This window comes from Rhipicephalus sanguineus, chromosome 10 (genome assembly GCF_013339695.2).
Source record: "Rhipicephalus sanguineus isolate Rsan-2018 chromosome 10, BIME_Rsan_1.4, whole genome shotgun sequence".
Lineage (NCBI taxonomy): Eukaryota > Metazoa > Arthropoda > Arachnida > Ixodida > Ixodidae > Rhipicephalus > Rhipicephalus sanguineus.
Genome location: NC_051185.1, coordinates 84,439,938 through 84,462,329, shown reverse-complemented (window position 1 = coordinate 84,462,329; position 22,392 = coordinate 84,439,938). Strand labels below are relative to the sequence as shown.

Here is a 22,392-nt window from a genome sequence, read left to right as displayed (position 1 = left end):
ATAATAAGTTAGTTTAGACTGGTAAATTATACTCTGAAAACTCTAGTGCCGTTAATGCCACCACGATAGGTTTATTAATAGATGAGGAAATCTATGTCAAAAGCTTCACTTTTAAATGTGCCGCCGAAGTCTCCAAAGCTGACGTCACGGATTTCAATGTGTTTTTTCGTATTGTCACGGGGTCGTGATGTCGACGAAGGCAGCAGTCGGCGCGTCCAAGATGAAACTCTTTATTTGGCCGAACTTGTGGCCGGGAAACTGAAAGTCAAACTACAGCAATACACTGATAGCGGCGAACAGAGCGTTGGCCATCGAAAAAGTGATCATAGCATATGTATTATATTTGGCAACATATCCCACCCCGGATATACATGAACTGATACCAACTCAACCATTCTGCTGTCTTACCGCCAGATGCACATTCAAGTTTTCTACTGGAGGCGTGCGTACATACACATTAAGTGACAGAGAGCAGTTGCATTTCACCATAGCAGATGTTATGAAAGTGATCGTTTCTTAGTAGCTTTTACAGTGCTGGTGACTTTTGCTACTGTGTGCCATACTATAATTGTTATTTAAGAAAGGTGTCAACGCAGGAAGGAAAGTCATTGCATTGCTATACTCTTTTTCTTTTGAATGCGAGCATTATTTCTTTGGCTAACACGATGAATTTCGGATGGCTGGACAATTCAGTTTCTGGTGTGATGTCAACCACACACACACCGCACGTCATTGACGTCAGCACGGTGCGTATGTACGCTGAACTAACATAAATATGTTCTGATGGTGGGATTCAAACTTTGGCTTATAGTGTGGAAACCTGATGCACCGACGACTGTGCTGCAGACACATGTCTTATCATGTATAATAGAATGTCTTGGGGTGTAATATAATGTCTAATAAGGTGAAATAGAATGCCTTGTAGAATGTTTTATGATGTAATGGAATGTGCCTAAACGTGTAACAGAATGTCTTGTAAGGTGTACAGTCGACGTCCGATTTCCCGGACCCTCAAGGGACCGCGAAAACGTCCGGAAAATCGGGCAGTCCGGAAAAACGAATGCACGTGAAAACGCTGAAAACGCACCTTTTTGGTAGGTATTTTTCGCTGACGGAGAGGGTCACGGCCGGAGTACAAGATTCCCATTGCAATTCAGCCAATGCATCGTTTAGGTGGCTCTGAAAAGAGCCGTTCATAAAAAAAAAAACAAAAAAAAAATACGACGTGGCCGGCGCTACCTCATAGGTCAGCACTTCGGCGCAAAGAAGTCGCTTATTTTCTTTTGCACGACGTTCCGCTTGCCCGCGATCATGTCTGCCTCAATTTCATTCAACGTCATGTTGCCGCTGTACACCGATGACAGTGTCATCAGTGGTCGCGTCAACTCCGAGCTCGTTGGCTGCGTAGGAGCTGGCTCTTCGTTCTCGGTGTCGTAGTCGTCGGAATCCTCCGTAACTTGACGAATGATTTCATCATCCGTCAACTCCGCACATAGCTCGAGGTCTTTGTCAGCGTCGGCGAAGCCCTCAAAGGTTATCCCGGCTGGAATCGACACGCCGGCAGCGCGCAGATCGTCGAAGGCAACGTCCGCGGATGGCAGTTCGTCACACACGCTGTCCACTTGGGGCGAGACGGTCGTCTCGGCGTCGAGTGTGAAGCCTGCGTGGCGAAAACAGTTCCGCAGAGTCTCTTGCGTAACCGCCTTCCACGATTCCGCTAGCATGCCGACGGCAGACCTGAGGTCAACAGCGTAGCTTTTCCCGCTGTCGGAGCAGAGCACCATGCGGCTGAGCACGCGTGATTTGTAATGATGCTTCAAGTTACGAATCACGCCTTGGTCCATCGGCTGCAGGATTGCTGTGGTGTTCGGCGGCAGAAATTCAATCTGTACAACCTTTAGGTCCTTGATGTGGCCATGCGCAGTTATCCACAAACAGCAGAACTCTTCGATTTTGCTGCTCGAACCTTCTGTCCAGCTTGCGCACGTACGCTTCGAATAGCTGCTGCGTTACCCACGCCTTCTTGTTAGCTTCATAGAGAACAGGCAGAGTTACTGCCCCCTTGAAACATCTTGGATGCTTCGACTTGCCTATTACAAGTAACGGAAGCTTCTCGCTGCCTGACATGTTGCTTCCAACGAGGACAGTGAGCCGCTCCTTGCTGTGCTTGCCGCCGTGGCAGGGGTCACCTGCAAATGCAAGCGTTTTCTCTGGCAGCAGCTTGTAAAACAGTCCAGTTTCGACGCAGTGGAAAATATCATTAGGTGGAAACTGCTGAAGCAAGGACTGCAGCTTTCCATCCCGATATTCGGCGACGACGGAATCGTCGACGGCGCCGCTTTCTCCGCACATCTTCTTGAACTTCAACTCATTGTGGCTCTTGAAATTGCGAAGCCATCCATCGCTGAACTTGAAGTCCTTCACGTTCATCTGAAGCGCGAAAACCTCCGCCTTCTGCTTCAGGATGTCACCTGACACCAGGATTTTGTTAGCGATCATGGCACTGAGTCACACGAGGAGCGCTTCCTCGAGCTGCGGGTAAACACCGTGACTCGCATTCTTCTTTCCAGCCCCGGTTGATTTGGCAGCCACTTCCAAGATCTTTGCCTTGTTTTTGATGAAGTCCGATACAGTTTGCTTCGAAATTCCGAACTCCCTCCCCACCTCTGTCTGCGATCGACCGCTTTGGACTTGTTTAATGATGGCGGCTTTCTTCTCCATCGTGAGCCTACGAGGGGGCTTTGTGCGCTTCGAAGGCGCGGACGAAGACGAAGGAGCAGTCGGTGCCATCGCTGTAAACGGCGAATCCGCTCGACGAAAAGCACAACACAAAACAGCTAGGAACTCGGTGGATGCTGAAGGTCGGGAAACGTGATCACTGAAGATAGCGCGCAGCAGCAAACGATCAACCGCGCTGACAAAACAACACGTGAACGAACACAGTGAGGTTTGGTTTGGCCAAGCTACGGCTGGCAACGGATTGACACGTGCTGTTTCGAGGTTACGGCAGCCGCGGCGCGGTGCGGCGCTGCTGCTGGCCACACCTGCGATGCGAGTATGGTGGGTTCGAGGATATGAAAACAACCGAAATGGCGGCGTCGGTGGTGACTTTGGGTCGGCAGTTAACAGTAAAAAGTCCGGGAAATCGGATGGCGAAGGCTATGAGCGTCCGGAATTTCGGACTTTTTAATACATTGACTCTATGGGGAACTTGACAGTGCCACAGATGAGTCCGGGAAGTCGGGCATGTCCGGAATTTCGGGCGTCCGGGAAATCGGACGTCGACTGTATTGGAAAAACATCTAGAATGTCCTTTGGTGCAATAGAATGTCTTGTAAGGTGTATTGGAAAACCTTCTAGAATGTCGTTTGGCACAACTCAAACCTCGATGTAACCAACACGGATATAACGAATTGTCGGTAATAACGAAGTAAATAAAAAAATACCTTTGGTAATAGGTACAGTGGTTTGAATATACACTTATAACGAATTTTTGGATATAGCGAAGTTATTATCGTGGCAAATGCAACTTTGTTTTAATTAGGTTCCAGTGTAATAGAATGCCTTTTATATTGGACTGTTGTTAAGTCGTCGTTATGCTGTTTTCATTGACAGTGATAATCGACACCAATCAATTCACGACGTAATGTTCTTTTTTTTTCTTCCTTCTTTTGATACAGGCACTCACTGGATGCTCATGACCGGCTGGCTGGTGTGGCAGAAAACAGACTTTTGTCCGTCGCGCTGGGAAGAGCTCGTGTACAATGCCGTCGTGGGTGCCATCTATACATTCTGCTTCTTCAACGTGCGCGATGGCCATTCTCGCAGCCGCGTCGTCGTGTTCTACATTCTCATTGGCCTCCAGAATGTCGCATTCCTCATCGTCTACTGTGTCACGAGGGGTGAAGGCGATGACCTGCATGTCATCACTTCGGCAGCTGTGGTGCTGGGAAGCTTTGGCATCGGTAAGTGCGTATTTGGAGGCTCACGACTGAACAGTTAGCAAGCTGGCATTGAAACACCAAAGGCCATAATTTCTAATGAACTGTCTTATATTCAGTTTTATTTTGCCCTCTACCATTGGCTTGGATACTGTTAAGACGAGCCCGTGGTTAACAATGAAAGACATGGAAAATAACAAGAATAAGGAAATACAATAACCTCTCAGTAAATGGAAATCTCTAAAATGGAATTGCTGCTTAAATGGAACAATTTCTTCTAATATGATTGTTTTCGTACTTGAATTCCACACCGCTGTCCCTCTCTCAGTAAATAAAACATCTTTTTTGTCCCTTCAGGATCCATTTAACGAGAGTCTACTGTATAGTAGTCCCATGAGACTGCTGGGATTGAGAAAACGATCGTGATCAAGATCAAGAGGACCAAAATCGGAAGTTAGGCATTGTTATAAGGGCTTGAAATGCGAAATCGCAGTCGTTGGACCATGTGACATGACCGAGGACTTTGATACTTTTGCTGGCCAATGTGCACTTTTGGGGTATTTATCTGAAGGCCAGCGTTGGAAAGGCATTGAAGTACCTCGTCTGATCGTTGGAGATGTTGGGAAAGGTAAATGAAAAAACAGCGATATCGTCCAAATAACAGAGTCAGGTCTTCCATTTTAGGCCACGAAGAACATTATCAATTATGTGCTCAAATTTGGCTGGAGTGTTGCGCAGGCCACATGGCATTACAAGATCTTTTATATATAAGTATTTTACGAATTCAGTGGTTGCCTTGCAGCCTTTTAGAAATCCAAGAGCTGCGTCACGTCGCCACTATTTATGCAATGACTAGAGGAGCGCAGTGCATGGTGGTATTTCACAACATGCTGCCGTGTTCAAGATATGATAACCACGCTATGTTCAAGGGACACTAAAATGGAACAATGAATCGGTTTAGATAGATAAAGTGTACTCTCAGAACTCTGATGACACTAATTTCATCATCAAATGTTAATAATAGGGGTAAAAAATCAAGGTAAAAGTTTCATTTTTGAAGGGATACTGAACAAAAACTGGAAAAACTGACAAAAACATTGAAATTCTACTCAGAAGACGCTACTGTTCCAATAAACAGAGTTATCTTGCGTGTTTTTGAACAATTGGCTGTATTTTTAGTAGAGCTGTGCGAATAGCGAAATTTTGGGTGCGAAGCGAATTCGAATATTGAAGTGTGAGTGCGAATCGAATCGAATATTTCTCGAATATTTCTAGAATATTTTTCGAATACTTCGAAGCGAAATTGCAGGAAAAAGAAGTTGGAGAGGATTCCTAAGCATCTTCTTATGAGATAGCAACATGAAAGTGTTTATTTTCGCTAGGTTGACCAAGCACTGGCGAGGTGGTGTTTCATAGTTGTCTTATCAAGAATGAGGCAATGTAGAGGCCGAATTGTATTTATGTACATGATCTGGTGCAACCAAAGTGTTGCCGACAAGGGTGTGCTCCCTTCAAGTCCGCAGTTCCAAATCTGCCTCGTAGACGTCGATATATAAGAACATCTGAAATTTTGGATGCTAAAAAGCTTCGGATTCCGATTTTTCGGACTTCCTGCCCAACTTTCAGGTCCGAAACAGCATTAATTGAGCCCCCACCTCTGCCACATCTTGAAAGGCAGCTTTGCCGCAATATCGGGGGTGTGATGAGGTGAAGCATATTGAAAATCTAGGGACCATTTCCAATCGAACGTTGACTGTGTCTTGGCAAAGTTCGACCGTAACGGAGCTCGAAAGGCAGCTTTCCAGCAATACGAGGGTGTGATGAGGTGAAGCATATTAAAAATCTAGGGACCACTTTCATTCGGACGTTGACTGTGTCTTGGCAAAAATCGACCGTAACTGAGCTTGAAAGGGAGCTTTGCCGCAATACGGGGGTGTGATGAGGTGAAGCATATTGAAAATCTAGGGACCACTTTCATTCGGACGTTGACTGTGTCTTGGCAAAGTTCGACCGTAACTGAGCTTGAAAGGCAGCTTTGCCGCAATAAGGGGGTGTGATGAGGTGAAGCATATTGAAAATCTAGGGACCACTTTCATTCGGACGTTCTCTCTTGGCAAAGTTCGACCGTAACTGAGCGTGAAAGGCAGCTTTGCCGCAGTACGGGGGTGTGATGAGGTGAAGCATATTGAAAATCTGAAGGGGTCACTTTCAATCGGACGTTGACTGTGTTTTTGGGAAGTTCGAATAGTTCGATTAGTAAAATTCCAGTGCGAATCGAATCGAATAGCGAACACTATTCGAAAAATATTCGAAATTTCGAATATTCGCACACCCCTAATTTTTAGTGGATTGTCAGGGCACGGCGGCTGCACGCGAGCGCGAGCTGTGACGTCACATTCACCGAGGCGCATGCAGGGCGCTTGTGTTCCTGTCCTCCTCTTCCCTTTCTCCCCCCTTTCCTTTCATCCGACTCTTGCCATCCACAAAAGTGCCAATACTTTACCCCAGCCGGGAGCATTGTTCGCTGCCGGTGCTGTTCGTAGTGGTTCTGAGAACCGCAGTGGGAGCTGAGCGGGTTGAGAGAAGCGGGCGACAGCTGGCATTGTTGACATGCCCGTTTTCGGTGTGTGTAACGTCACCTCCTCCAGTTCACGGCGCGGTACTTTGTGAAAAACGCATTAAATTAATTATTTTCCTGCAGTTCCTGCCTGAAATGAAGGTAGTGTCCGTCGATTTCAGCACCCAATCTTTTACTTTGGCGACAAATATTTTGTTCAGTATCCCTTTAAGTTTTGCGACGAAATCTTTGTGTGTGACGTCACGGATTTCAAAGATATTTTTCAAATTTTGGCGACATTGGCTCAACAAAATTTCCTGAAACTTGGTACGTTTAGTCTATGACCCCCTCAGAGGTCAATCTACTTCATTTTTACCGATTAGAAGCTACGTAGGCCTTTGTAGATGCCATCAAAATCTATGACTTCGTGGCGTTTGGTGTGGGAACTTCGCTGCCACCTGCCTTTCCTTTTCACGCGTTTTCTCGTGTACGAAGTGTCTTCTCGCGGCAAGAGTAGCATTTTCGGTATTGCGAAATTGTAATTTACGAATATTCGAAAAATAGTTTTTCTCTTTAACCCCTTAACTGCTTTGGACGAGCAGAGCTCGTCCTGCCCAGACTGTCCCCTAATTGCTTTGGACGAGCAGAGCTCGTCCTAGCGGAATAGGTACTCCCCTCTAGCATTCAGGATGAGAAGCGCTTGTCTACAGCTTAGATTGCGTGTAATTCACCAGATGGCAGCATTTACTTGACAATTTATTTTTCTCCTGCGGAAAGAGCGCGGTTTTAGTATGAAAAGATGGCTTGCGGTGGCGGCGACCTATGCATAGCTGGCTCGTCAATACGAAAAAGAAGGTTTTCATTTTCGTCATCTTCTTCGAGTGATGACTATTCGGATACAGATGTTTATCTTGTGTCCGGAAGTGAAGACAGCGATGGCGGTGAATTGAGCAGCTCCTCCGATGAAGATGGAAGACAGCTTGGAAGCGAACATCGTGAGTCTTTGCCAGTGGATCCTCGCTTTTGGTGCAGGAGCTGCAACAAGCCACTTTGCATAATTCCGTGTTTTGAAATTTTCCACTCAGTCCCGAAGCTTCCCGTGTGAAATAGCCGAAGGGTACTTAGCCTACACAAGTAAAGAAAGATGTGGCGTCTGCAACTGTTCTTTATAAGGTTATTTTTATTAGCAGCAGGCAGCTGGTTTCCTATGTATTGTCCTCTGGAAATAAACTTTATTGTGTTGATTTGAGTAAGTATGTGGTACAAATATTTTTTCAACATCGACTAGCTTCTTTTTTGTACAATGAGATTCGAAATCAGCAATAAAAAAAATAGGCAATTTTGGTTGGGAAATTTTCAAAAAAATAAAGCACTTAAGCGGTTAATGTACCTTTCTAGACATGATTTGGTAGGTCGATCGTTGATGATGAGAACTTCCAATGGCAAAATTTGGTCAGTGCCACTGTAAGCATTTAGTTTGACGTGGCCTGCACAAGAATGGCTAAGATTAAAGAAAAAAAGTTTCGCCGCAAGGGCGAAGCAATGAGTGCAATAGCAACAAATTAAAATGTCACACGAAGAACGGCAAGCAGCTCAAAACTTGTTGCGCGCTGCTCAAGCACAAAGAACGCACAAAAAAAAACACACACAGGGCTAGCGTGAACTAACAACTGCGCTGCTCAAACACAAAACAGGACGCATGAAAAGAACCCACAGGCATACACAGGACGAGCACAAACTAACAACCGTCACAGTTGTTACTTCAACTAGCCCCGACTTTGGCTCTTCTAGCTAGCAGCTCACTCCTTTTGCAAACACGGCCGCTGCAGCGAGCGAAGAGGCCTTCATGTGGTCGATAGCTTCAGCGCAAACTTTGCGGTGAAAGCACAAGACGTTAAAACCTCCTCGCTCAAGAGATAAGTGCGCGAGCACGGGTAACCATGCCCTGTATGTCAAAGTACAAGTCAGAGGAGTACATCCCAACTCCAGCAAAACACCAGAGAGATTTAGAATTGGGGACCCAAGGACCTAGAAGACCATATAAATTTGCGAGCCACCAGGGCGAATGCGCAAAACCCAAGCCACTCTTGGGCTCTTGTGCTCGCATTGTTCCAAGACCCAAAAGTTGGAAACTAGCGTGGGTCGCCAGCAAGACAACGCAAACACAGTGCAGGGGACGGCGCAGCATGGCCCGCGTCTCGCATAATTTTAATTTCGTCACTTGTGGCATCCTGTGTGCTTGATCCAACCCTCAAACGCTGCTGCTCCTCCGATCACAAGAGCAGCCTACACAATGCAGCTACTAGCGGGGCGACAACCTTTAAAGTGCACCCTTCGCGCCATCTCGCGGGTGAAAGTGAACACACTGAAGCCCTCCGAGCTCTGCATACCACCAGCGGTAAATGGTGCATGTAAAGAGCTCACTGTTAGTGTTCTGGAGCATGTATGGCGCGTGGCAGAATTGTCTAGCGCAGCATGCTGTGGAGCGAGGGGTCACAGGTTCGAATCCCCGGTCGCGCGCTTCGTAAAATTTTTCTTCTAAATTATTTTTATTTGTGGTTTTTATGTATACATATGCATATACGGGACATGACAGCGACGGCAAAAACTTCCCAAGAGTGTCCATATAATTGTTATCGCAATAAAAATACGAACGCAGTGCTGTGTTCGTGTTTTTGTGCAGCTTACACAAGGATGCATTACCAACTCAGCTATCAAATGATCCTTCTAAAGCGCCTAGAGAAATAAGCATTGGCCATTAGTTTTTTATTTGACTTGGCCCACATGTGTCTCCATCATACATTTCTCATTTGAAAAATATGTCTGGGCTCGTAATCATGCTTTTCTTATTTCCACCTGTCGACAGGCATGTACTGCATGGCACTGTACTACCGGTTCTTTCACCCCAGTGGGCCCATCTACCTTTGCAGTGACAAAACTGCACATGAAGAGAGTGTGCAAATGCAGGTGAGGCCTAGTGACTGCACATAAACAATGTTGTTGCATGTCTGACAAACACACTTTCTTTCAGTTAGGCTCTCGTTTTCACCACAATGTCTGTAAATATTGTCATGTCGCTTCTGGGGTCCAGGCAGGGTTTATTCAACATAGAGCAGCAGGGCCTTTGCCAAACGCGTCGGTTGGGCAGTGATTTTGTTTGCTTGTAGCCTACCAGGATAATGTGCGTACTTCTTTCTTTCGTGGCCTGTGCCTCTGCCTATGCATATCACCCACTACTACAGGTGGCAATATGGAACAAGAGACGTGGAACAAGATCTCCGCATCAAATGTAATGGGACAGACAGGTTTAAGACTAAGATTATTTCTTGGCAGAACTTGATACAACTGTGCAAGCTATTTCGCTTTCCTGTGTGAAGATTATCAATTTGTGCATTCGAACCTTGTTATAAAATTTAACACTTGATAACACGCATCAGCTACTCATCAGTATAGTAGTACACGTCGTGGTGCAGCACACACCTCACACAGGAAAATTTTGATGTGATGTGTTTCCTCTTCTAGTGGCCGCTGCAGTGGCAAGCCATAAACAGCCATAACACAGTGTACCGTGGTACGAGGCATTATGTGCCAAGTGTAGAAGATTGGTATTGGTCCAGAGTCAAAACAGACTGTGCCTACACCAAGGAGAAGTCAGGCAACTGCCACAAGTCCATTCAAGATGTTGTGATGGTCAAATACACACACTCTTATTTGTAGCATCACTGAATGGCCATTTTGTAGCACCCCTGCAGTGCTTCAACAGTTTGCAAACTTAAGAACAAAACTTTACTGTGTACGTGAGAGGGCTCTAGTACCCAAACTAATGCCACATCATCATTTAGTAAACATGCTTACTCAACTAATACAAAGTTGTTTGTTATTACTTTCATAATGTCGCAAGAGTGTCGAACCGAACCGCTTGAATAAGCTGTTCTTATAATGTTCTTGTTATTATGCAGTGTGACCCAGATAACTCAGACAAAGCTAATTTAAAGAACGGGGCAAGGAGATCAGATGACGAGACTTACATTGTTTTGTTAAACACTGCCCTGCGAGAACTGGTGATGTTTTCAGTTAGCATTGATTACTCTATTAGCGAAAGTGACTTATCCTAATTGCTTGCATAATAGCCAAATAGCTGCATCACAGTTGAAAATATGGCTAATTGTTGAATGCTTGCTGCATCTTTTCTAGCTTCAAAGTTTCACCATTACAGAGTTGTGCCCGCTTTCCTTGCCTATGCAATGGCAGTGCTCACGAAAGGCGTCCTAAGTAAATTAAATCTATTCTGTGGCCTGCTTGATGACCATGAAAAAGTGTCAGTGTGGCAGTTCAGCTGTTGGCTGCTGCTGTGAGCAAGCAGGTGCTTGATGCTTTACATTACATCGTTCATCCCGACTTAGAGCGATGACAAGAAATACTTTGAAACCCCTTTTCAGAGTGCTACTGTCGCACACGTGAGAGGCACAGGTGTGTGATCAGTTCTGCGTTTTGTGCTGCAACGTTGAAACGCAGAAAAAACTAGGAATGACATAGCAAACTGTGAACAACCAAACATAAGGTTGTTTTTTTAATGTGATGCACGATTTAACATGCACAGTTTATTCATTATGGAAGCAATGTCTCTTCCAGCACTGTTGTTAGCAAAATTTATATCAATGTTAAGAGCACAGAGGCATTAAAGGCATTTCTTTAGAAAGATTGCACTGCGCTGCTGCACGTATCACAGCTCGTACAGCGATTCTAAGCTGCAACCCTCTTACACTTTCCTTTTAGGAACAGGGCAACGTCTCCGGTGATGTGTCTACACCACCGATCAAGCCATTCTCAGCCGCTGTCAGTGCATCGCACTCGTTTCGTACCCTCAAATATGCAAACTGTGCGCACCATATGGCATCTACACCCCGCCAGATGGATCCGGAAAGGGCATCGTCTTTGAGTGGCGACAGCACGATTTCTCCGTGCAGTGAGGACACGCCGAATAGCGCGAGGATCTTCGACAAAGCAACAGCCGAAGAGATGGAAACGGGCGAAATGGAGGACAGCAACATGTACCGCATCAACGTCAATCTCTCTGGGGACGCGGCAAGCCAGCTACAATCTCGTCGAGTGCGTTTCGACTTGAAGGACTGCTCACTTGACGAGAGCCACCGGTGGCATTCGGAGGACTGCAGCTTCGCCGACGTCAAATCCGACTCGGACGATGTCACGGCCCTCAGCATCACGAAGGATCGCCTTGCCAGCCACCACCACGTCGTCAACTACAACTTCCGCCCGTTTGTCGGCGAAGGCGCTCGCGCGCATCCGTTCAAAAGACACTGCTCCTGTCTAGTGCTGTTTGAATGCCCGCCGGACCTCGGCTTCGAGTCGCTCCTTTTGTCGACGGACAGCAAAGGGTCAGAGAAGAAAGCGCTGCTAAACGTGATGTCAACGCCAAATGTGAGACTGCAGCGTTTCAACGACGAGAGCGGTAGCGATTCGGCGGCGTCGTGGTCGATGCACAACTTCCTAGCTGCGGATCGGTGCACCGAGGACTTGTCAGAGAGCGTAGCCAGTGATCTTGCCAGTGGGTCAACAACGCTTCTCGTCTGAACTGGTCACTTTACACCAAAAGCTCTGATAGCTGTATTGCGCAAAGCTGCGGTGACGACCTATATGGTCACTGCATGGCACCAACATTCATCCACGTGAAACATCCAGCTACGTTCGCGCACTTCTCGCACACAGCCAAGTGACCGGCGAGTGACCAACGAATAACCAACGATCAAATGCCGGAAACTCTCCTGTGCAAGGTGGGACCACAAGTTCGAGACGTCAACACATTGTGCAAGTATTTCTTGCAGCCAAATGGAGATTGCATTTGCTCCGTCATTCGCTTGCTTAGCGATCAAGTGCATGTAGACGTATGTAAAGTGTGTCAGCCCAAAATAAGAGCAATGGGTTTCAAACATGACTTCTTGCAACATGCTTTTATCGATACTACGTAACTTTTTTGTAAGTGCAGCTATGACTATCAAAATGTTCGGTTTAGTCCATAGGTACAAGGCATGCAAGCAACAGCATAAAGGGGTGCCAAGTTCATACAGAAAGGCGCCATGTCACCATATTCATATTTTGTAGGTTACTTCTTTTTCAATAGCTTTAATCATAAATCTACTATGTGCAGTAGCAGTGAAATGGTGGTGCATTGACATTTGAGCTGATAACAAGGAACAACAAAAATACAAGATAGGAACATATTCATGCAGGATTTCCATTTCGTTCATTAAAATGAATGAAGAGTCATCAAAATACTCGCTTTATATCAAATGAGCTCCTGTGACAACGTAAAACTGTTGGTGGATTATTGTCATAAGGCAGTGACTGTCAGAACAGTGGTTAGAGTGTAGTAATAGTGATTTCTAGAGCATTTAAGGTGCTAGCATTTGTAGGCATATTTTATGCAGCATTTAGTTATAGCTTTCATAAATGTGCTATGAACTTTGTGATGGTGTTCCTTAACATTCATTAAGGGGACTCCAAATTAAAAAGAAATACAATTTAAGATGGATTGCTAAAGTAATTTACTGTCTCTCTTAATGTGAGCAAAGCCTTAATAAGTATCAAGCAAGATGACATAGAAATGAAATGTGGGTTTCCAGTTTTTAGCTCTCCATAATAATGCGAGATTTCTACTTGCGGTTAACAGATTAAAATTATTAAAAACACATTCAGAACGAGCAAAACCATTGAAAATTTTAACTTTGAGAACTTGTTCCAAAGGATAACTACGGCATTTCAAGATAAATTGAAATCCAGTGTCATAACAGCATATCAGCGTCATGGTTCAGGCACAGAGTTTTTAAGATAAACTTTGCTCTTCACTTACTTGATGAAAGAGTTACCTCATAGTGCCAAACAAATGTTAACCGAGGCTTGTGAAAACACTTCGTCAAGCTGAACCATTCCTGGTGTTGCCAACCTGATTACTAAGCAATGTTGTATGCAATCTGCACACCATTTGACATGTTGGCTTATCATAAGATCCATATTTCATCCACTGTGCATATGCTAAACGAAAACTAATCACTTGCTCTTCTAAATGCTTGCTAGCAGCTACAGCACAAACCTGTTCTGTTCATTTAGTACAACCTTATCTTTTTTTCCTTTCCAAGCTGTATTTTAAAACGTAAGGCTACCACACTGAATCTGTAAGCGAACCCATCGCATGATTTCTTAAAACACGAACACTAACTACAAAATATAAGGGCTTTAAAAAAAACAAAGGCTGTTCATGAAAAGATATGGCTCTCACGTGGAAACTAAACAATCTTTTATTCTTTTAAAGGGACCGACAACTGGCCAGAACGGGTGATTAGATCCTGGTGGAAATGAAAAGGCCGTGAATTATAGTGACAGATTCCAGAATACTTTTCGCGATCTGAGTACGATTTATATTTTTAAATCGCGTTTAAAAGTAACAAAAACCGGTATGTCGCGCAGCCTAGCGCGAGCGCCATGAACCAGACGTATGCAGTCTTAAGCACTTTGTTGTACGTAGTCTAATGCTGTTACACGCACCACAACGAAGGCTGAAAATTTGAATATGTATGTTATTCTCAATTCCCGTTTGTTTCTAAGGTAAAAGAAGTAAAGCATGAGATGCGGCGCTGCTTTCGTGGCTTCCAGTGAAACGGAGGCTGCGGCGCATGCGCGCGGCGTCCGGCGGCGTTTCCCGCGTAGCTCGACTCTCGTCTGCTCTCGTCGTATCGGACTTTTGAAGAGTAGCACGCGAGTTTGCGCTGCTGCTTGCAAAATGCCATCGACTTACTGTTCTGTGGAGGATTGCTACCACATCATGAACAGATACTACCACTTGTTTCGTTTTCGAAGGCTTAGCTTGGCTTGACTAAAATGTGATAAAGCGACCTGTGTACGGCCAAAGTACTTCTATAAGAATTCCCAGAAAAACGCTATAACTATTGTAAAATAATTTAATAGGCTAGAAAGCAGTAGTCGCGGCACCGCAGGCTTTGCAAACGTAACATTGCCTTTTCATACTTAGGGCATAACTTGTCACCACTGCTGGCGTATAATCGCTATCGCGCTCACCTCTCACTGTTTGCAGCATGTGATATTAAGACTGCATAATCGCTGCAGATCGAAAAACTCTGATTACAAATGTTTTACGGCGTTCTCCGCGTTACCACTCCGTGATTAGAAGCTCTGACCGGTAAGCTTCCCATTGCACTCAAGGAAACGGGTACCACAAAAGTTGGTTGTCGGTCCCTTTAAACATCAGGACTCTGGTGTTTTATATGGTCATGGTGCGCTTTCATAAAACCACACCATGATCATCCCTGAACTGATGAAGTCAAACTCTAGATTGTATAGAAAGCACCATGATCAAAACTCATTGCCTGAATGACTTTTAAGTCATTTCCAACGTCTTTGAAAATTCTCATGTCTTCCCTAGCTGGAAAAATGATATTGCCAATTGCAGCTTCTCATTTATGTTTATGGTGCCGAAAATGGCAAGTCGTAGGTTCGATACCAGCCACGGCAGTCACGTTTAAATGGAGGTGAAGTGCTTGAAGCCTGTGTACAGTGCAATGTCGGTGCACATTAAAGAACGGCAAATGGTCAAAATTTCCAGTGCCCCCCCCCCTACAAGGTGCCTCGTAATCATCGTGGTTTTGGCACGTAAAACCCTCAATAATGTAAGTGAATCTCCTATGAGTTACAGATTTCAATGGGGGCGGCATAATTTGCGGAAAACCCAGCGCCAGCGAGTGCACAGAAATATGGGTATACATGTATAGGCCTTCAAGGGTGCTCCCGTCACAAGCATATTTATATGCGCAGTTTTCCAATAACTAATGCTCTCTTGATCATGGCCTTGTCAGTTATCAGCTGTTTCCGATTTGGAAATCTGATCTTTTATCAAGGTCACTTGTCATTTCTTATTGCCTTTCACTGTTGCATTTCATTGTTTCGTTCATGACCATCGTTGTTGCCTGTAGCAACAGAGGTGTTGAGCTGCTAAGCACGTGGGTGAAGGTCCGATTCCTGGCATCGAGGCAGGAAAAGGTTGGGTAGGAGTATTGCACAATGCAATAGAAAGAAAGAATCTTATGTTAGGCACGTACAGGGTCGACCACATCTAAGCTGAACACCTCATTAGTATTCAAACCGGTAAAACTAGAATGTTTCTTATACTTCACGAGTGCAATGCCCGTTATAGAACGTCTAATCATGGTGTCGACAAACACAGTAATGATTTTCCGAATTATGTATTAAACAACAGCTTCAATGAGGTCTTGAATACTAATGAGGGGTTCAGCTTAAATGTGGACGACTCTGTACATGCCAAGCTTCACTTGCCTGCATTTTCCCGATACGGAAAGGGCTCCTAATTTTTATATTAAAATGGGAGCGTCAACTAAAGGGTGAAGTAGAACTCCGCAAACTTTGACAATTCCTTCAGCTGTGAGCTCACTTGTGCAACAGCAGTTGCATACTGAACACCTTCTCACTTCTGTGTAAGCACAAAAGTTTGTGAGCTCTTCCCCAACTGCGTGCATCAACATAATGACAACCTCCGGCAACAGTGCCACATTTCAGAGCAAAACTGTGCATTTCAAGTGTTGAGGAGTGCCGACAACGACAAGGCACTGTCAACTTTTGCTTTTGTTTAGCTAGCTTTTAATAGCAATCTTCAATCTCAACACACCAAAGAAAAACTGACATGCCGAAGTGCCCCTAAATAATTTTGGCAGGGACTGCTGCCCCGCGCGGTGCATGAGCAGATCCCACACAGAAAGTGTGGGATCTCACCACACCAGATGAAAGTGACGTCACGAATTGCATCATGCGCAAGTTACCAGTTTGGCGCTCAGTTTGAATTCGGCAAATCGGCACGGCACTTTCAGTCGCACTTGCTGCTGCTGCTCTGGTCTACAAGCCTTGTTCTGCTCCATAATCGCAAGCCTCGAATATCAGGTGCAAGGGAAGTGCTAGCACAGAAATTTAATGCGATCCAATAATGTGCTGTCTGCGACACAAGTTGGACTAGTTTTTCATAGGCACATATTGGCCTGATCTTCCTGAATGGCCACCTCCTTTGATTTAGAGTGTTTGATGATTCTCGCAGAATTTGTTCCGTTTACTGTTACACACTGTTTCAAGAATCAACACACTTTTTTGGCGAGATGCACGAGGACACGCAAAATATCTGGGCAGTAAGCAAAATAGATGCAGCTGGCTGCATCGGTTTCTCTGGCATCCTTGTTAGGAGTGTTGATTTGCGCTCTATATCAAGTCTCTGATGACAGCAAGGTGCACTGCAGCAGACATAGTCTCAGAACAGAGTCACCAGGCGTCTAGATTTTGCAAACGGCTCGCCGTGATGTACTTTAATTTGACACTGAACCACTTATTTTGTCCCGGTCTACTGAAGAAACATTTGGGTGACATTGCAATGGCCTTACTTTCACGGATTCATCACACGGTGTTCTGTGAATGCTGTTATTACGGTGCGTAGCAATGCTGAACGTAAACATGTGCACTGTCGTATGGTGAAAATGCGCTCCCAAAGTGGCAGTCAGGGAGGAGACAGGCGACACAGCGCACTAATAGTGCTCCATCCATGGCCACCATGCTGCACCAAATCATAGTGAACCAGACTCACAGGCAGCACTCATGCAACACCTATTGTATCGTCGGGCACAGAGCAAGAAACTGGCTTTCTTCCTTTGAAGACTGATAATATGCCTTTTGTTTGATATTTTTGTAGGACTAGCACATCAGAAGGAATATTTCATACATTTGAATTGTTTTAAGTTAACGTTATTCGAGTGATGTCACTTCTGTGCGGTGCAGGAGCCAAATCTGTGGGGTCATCTCCTGCGCCGCACGAGGTGACCCCAATTATGATTTACAATTTTACAAACCAGTTTCAGTTTCACTTCCCAGGATACGGGCCTAATGTTACGACATCACAGTATAGAAGGTGGTCACATGGGAGGATTAAATCACAACATTTGAGCACTGACTTCAACTCAATGAGTCGTCCACTGTTTCACCAGTCATCGTGTGCCCAATGTATGGAGGCAACATTTGTTACCTTTGTGATGAATGATACCTCCAGCCAAACGATCTTTGAGAGTGAATAAGTGATTCAAATGACAGCTCTGATACCTGGGGTTTTACTTACATAAACTAGGATATGATTCTGAGGCATGCCGTAGTGGAGGGCTCTGGAAATTTTGACCACCTGATGTTCTTTAAAGTGCACTGACATCGCACAGTACATGGGCCTCTAGCATTTCGCCTCCATTGAAATGCAAACGACAGCTCTAAGCACATCTGTGCGGGTAAAAGGAAGCAATACATATTCTGCTAAGTATAGCTACTACAGTCCAACCCAGATGAATCGAATCTGAAGGGGATCACGAAAAAGTTCTATATACAGGGTGTCCCAGCTAATTTGTGCCAAGGGTTAAAAAATGGAATATTAGAGGCAGGCAAGCGAAATCAGTTGCATATTGCTGACAGCCCCCTTGCGCACTACTGACATTTTCTTGTATTGTTGTTAATTGTTAATTAGGATTATATAACTGAATTGCCAAATATTGACTTTAGGCAGGAAATGTGATTTGCAAAGTTCGAGAATGTCTAAAGTTCAAGAGCACCTTCACAAACCCCCATTCCATTATTTGCGAAAAAGAAAGTCTCTTGTGTACCATATTTTCTAAGCTGCAAAGAAAGCCCGTGAAGTACAAATAGAACCACGTGACTAGCGCATTCGCGCGCCGCGATCGTGCTGCTCTCAGCCATAGTTTGAGCAAATGAAATCAGCTGCGGCCGCAACACGCCGGCTTCGTTGCAGCGGTAGGCCGAGAAGTTGGCGGTGGTTTCTTGGCCCGCGCTCGCTACATCTTGCACTGTCACGCGCGCCAACTGGCATAGCTTCCTCTATACTTTCTGTGCCTGCTACGTCGTCGGGAGAGCAATAGAAGCGCACCGTCGCCGGAGTTGCGGAGAGGGGTCACTTGCCTTCGTGGTGGTGCCACTCACGTTTGGTGGCGAGGTCAGCGAGGTCATTTGAGTGCCGAAAAGTGCACGATCCGAAAAAGCGGCTGTCGCGGCCGTTATCACACCGCTACGCCGCACTCGTTGGTTTTGCGCCTTCAAATAATAGGAACAGCCAGTCTTCAAAGGCTCACAGTGATCCACGACGCATGAGTGGTATTTGTCGAACATGACTTGTGCAGCTGAGAAACGAATCCACACCCTGTGGTGGGAACTGTGCAGAATTCAGTTTACATTTATTAATGATTACCATGATCTTACAAAAGATTACTGCAGGAGGGGGCCTGGGCATGCGTCAACGCAAATGGAAGTGCTGTTGTAGACAGCACAGATGTCTTTTTATTATATTCACCAGAAGCCTAGGATATATATCGTGACGTATATACGGTTTTTCTTGCAAGAGTGCGGCATATTAAAGGAAACAAATTAAAGGGATAGCGAGACATTTCAAGTGGAAACTGGGCGCAAGTTGGCAGCAGGCAAAATGCAGGTCCAGGAAACTGATTCAGTGGCAGCTGAAGGGCACGCAAGCATTTTATTCTTAGCCACAAAAGATGAAAACGTATGTGGAAGCTTCTTTCTAAAGCTTAACATACTTTCTGCTCAGAGGCTTTTGCGAGAATTACTTGTCAATGTCAATTTTGTCGGCTGCAGATGCACAGTTAACGAGTAGTGGCCTGATAAACTTCAAGCATATAAGTCGTGCCAGGTCCTGGAGGTGCAGCCGGTCACTCTGGGGGCAGTTAAGAAGGCCAGAGTAAACAATGACAGATACAGCCGCTTCTTGAAGTGTTCTCAGTGGCTTCTCCAGCCTTGGCTCCTTTTTAAGAGCAGTGTCTGCAAAGAGGCGCAAAATGTCCAAGACATAGACGAGCTGGTCAGGAGGGTATACTAGTAGCCCACCGCTGTCTTGATTTTGCGTCAACTGCTGCGGTGGCTTGTTAGATAGTGGCTTCGAAGTCATAGAACAGCAGCTGTTGAAATCACATGTTCCCTGTTGACACTGTAAACATAGCCACCAACATACACCGTCGTTGAAAGCTGCAATGTTGGCAAACTTGCAGGCACCCTGGCCACTTTGAGCCGCTCGAGTACGCGGACAGCTTCTGGTGGCAGCTCAACTGAGCTTCCGCATGCACCCGGTGAAACGAGTAAGAGCCCCTTGCAGAGTTCAGGCCGCTCATTGTGCAGCACATTGCTGCTTTCTGACGATGCATCAATTCCTGTTTTCAGTAGTTTTTCTAACCAAACATGGCAGAGTGGACGTCCAATTCAACCAAGTGACCTTTATAATGTGCCAAAAAGTGCCTCTGTTTGGGTCACTACTGAATTTCATGGTAAGCACGAAAGAAAACTTTTCTGTCACAAGCAAGTGACGAACACAGGCAGCTGTTGAGTATGTGGTCAAGAGAAGAGCTTCATAAGTCTCTGTGGTCAGGAAGCCACGTGGGGAAGTCGAGTTCTTCTTCAGTTCCTCAATATACAAAGGGAATGTCACATTGAGCAACTCCAGACGGTCATCGTCAAAGGTGTCAAAATGAAGAGAGTCAGGAAAACGTTGGTGAATGCGCTGCACTTTATTGCTGGTGTCGCGCAGGGTGAACCAGCGAAAGATGTTCTTCATAAACACGATTGCAGGTCCTGCGAATGCAGAGGAGGGGTGACTGCCATGTCCTGCTTGTTCCTTCAGAAATTCTAACGCTGATGTAACATCCAGGGAGAAAACCTCTACTGCTCTTATCACGTTCATTTTCTCTATATTGTTCGGGTACAGATGTTTCCTTGTCAAGCAGCGCACTGGCTTGACAAGCCATCCTTTCTGCAGTTCATGAAGTTTCTTCAGATAAGTGGAAGACACTTCACTGTTTTCCCCCAACTCCCGGGCAAGGAACTGCGACCGGACATTTTTGAGCATGTGGCAGTAGTCAAAACTTAAGAAAAGTAGCCTGTCAGGATCACAAGGGTGCTCAATTCGGTAAGTCGAGAATCCACCACATAGGCGTGTCATGGCACTCGCGTTGACCTTATGATTATCACTGACAAAACGCAGTATTATGAAGCCAGCTTCTTCCACTTTCTTCATCACATAGCGAATGAGCGTCGACAGCTGCTTTCCATTGAGTCCCTTTGTGAAATAGTATGCATCTGGGATCCTGTAAGCCGGGGAGAGGCCATTTATGATAAAGCAAAGCAATGAATTTGCTAGCATGGGCTCACTTCCAGTTTCATTTGCAACACCTACATCCACGTGACCAACAAAACAATCTCGTTGCTTGTTGTACAGTAACTTAGGCTTGATCCTCATCTCATCGACTATCAAGGCGCAAACCCTAGACTGTGTCACCTAAAGCTTTTCGAGCTCTACTTTCAAACGAGCTTGAATTAAGCTATTAAAACCAGTCTCGGCTGAACTGCTTCCGGTGTAGTTTTACATTGTGCTTCTGCTCGGCAGCTTGAGAAGCATTTCCTTTCACACATGCTCATATGCTTTTGTAGAAAGGTGCCTAAGCATTATGGATCGTCGAATTATGTCTTCAGACGATGCTGGCTTCTTTCGCTTGAAGTTGACGATTTGGTCCCACAAGAAAACAGCTGGAAGGTGTTTTTCTTTTGCTTATTCCCGTATGTGCTGCAAGTCACCACAATGGCAGTCAGACTTCAATTTGTTCAGCTCTTCTTTATAACGATCTGCTGTTTGACTTAGTCTTTGAATTTGTCTTCTCAAATCTTGATCGTTTCGCTTCCACTTGGCTCTTTCTGTCACAAGCAGGTTGGACAGGCCAACTTCAACCTGTGTTGTTTTGTCAGCAACGTCTGTATGAGAGACGTAGTGCATCACTACTGCTCATAGAACTTTCGACAGCTGCTTGATTGATTCCCGATGTGTTTGAAGCAGGCCCGTAGGAACTTTTTTCGGGGGGGGGCACTTGCTGAAAGCCTTGACTATTTGAGAAAAACGCCTATTTTCATGATTTATTTTCGATAAAACACCATGTGTCATCAAAATGTGTCATCAAACGGGGGGGGGGGGGGCTCAGGCCCTCCTGGGCCCCCTCCCTTGGCTACGGGCCTGGTTTGAAGAAGCACCGTCTTTTGTTAATGTCTGGAATCCCCTCTTGTTGGTCATCATCGACCAAGCGCTTCCTCCTTTTCTGTGGTGGCCCATTTTCTTTGTCCCTGCTCTGCGGCGTGGACCTTTTCCGGATGTTTTCAGAACTTTTTTCCTTCAAAGGTTGTGGCCTCGGATATGCTGGGTATTCAGGGAATGCAGGTGGCACAACACCTTTCTTGAGGCGGCGTCGCTTGCCATCTATGAATTCTTTCTCTCTAAAATGCCTACTGCACACTCTCGAGTAATTGGAGCTGGTGTTTGGCTTCCATTCGTCCCTCTGTATGGCTTTTATCTACTGCTGCCACAATGTTTCATCTGTGGGAATTTCATGGAACAAGATGCCAGGAAGCTTGCTCTTTGAATCCGACTGGCAGCGTGGTACACAGATAGGCCATAGATATCTGCCAAAAAACAGTCCAGAAAACTAACAACCATGCTGATTAGATGCCTCGGCCAACAGTCGGCAGTTCAGGCTAAATCAGACAGTTGTGAAACCAGATAACTACATACTAGTCGAGATAGGGCTCCTTTGATCAAGAACATAGCCAACTTGGCTTAAAATTGTCACTTACTGGTGCAAAATATGCAACTTACATGTAACGCACACACCATGCATGGTCAGTGTTCAGGTTCAGACACATAGCTTCGATTAAGACTACTATATAAGCTTACTCAAAACAATGAAGTGTTGCTATTGAATGCCTCTTTTG

The 22,392-nt window shown here is 45.4% G+C and overlaps 2 protein-coding genes and 1 pseudogene across 2 annotated transcripts; 1 reads left to right on the top strand and 2 right to left on the bottom strand.

The window, feature by feature from the left end:
* Positions 1-1,881: 1,881 nt before the first annotated feature.
* On the bottom strand, positions 1,882-2,499 carry LOC119406558 (tigger transposable element-derived protein 4-like). The gene has a single exon (XM_037673298.1). It carries the CDS (start codon positions 2,497-2,499, stop codon positions 1,882-1,884), a length of 618 nt encoding a protein of 205 aa, XP_037529226.1.
* A 1,172-nt stretch (positions 2,500-3,671) lies between these two features.
* LOC119372191 (uncharacterized) lies at positions 3,672-12,230 on the top strand. The gene is made up of 3 exons (XM_037642666.2): positions 3,672-3,965; positions 9,365-9,465; positions 11,275-12,230. Exons 1-3 carry the CDS (start codon positions 3,692-3,694, stop codon positions 12,088-12,090), a joined length of 1,191 nt encoding a protein of 396 aa, XP_037498594.1. The 5' UTR covers positions 3,672-3,691; the 3' UTR covers positions 12,091-12,230.
* Positions 12,231-19,150: 6,920 nt separating this feature from the next.
* Positions 19,151-21,406, bottom strand: LOC125760273 (uncharacterized; annotated as a pseudogene).
* Between the last annotated feature and the right edge of the window lie 986 nt (positions 21,407-22,392).

Excerpts from the sequence above, each read along its gene's own strand:
- LOC119406558 (XM_037673298.1), bottom strand. The coding sequence starts at position 2,499 with ATGATCGCTAACAAAATCCTGGTGTCAGGTGACATCCTGAAGCAGAAG.
- LOC119372191 (XM_037642666.2), top strand. The coding sequence starts at position 3,692 with ATGCTCATGACCGGCTGGCTGGTGTGGCAGAAAACAGACTTTTGTCCG. Across the intron at positions 3,966-9,364 it reads GCTGGGAAGCTTTGGCATCG|GCATGTACTGCATGGCACTG; the intron begins GTAAGTGCGTAT and ends ACCTGTCGACAG. Across the intron at positions 9,466-11,274 it reads AAGAGAGTGTGCAAATGCAG|GAACAGGGCAACGTCTCCGG; the intron begins GTGAGGCCTAGT and ends CTTTCCTTTTAG.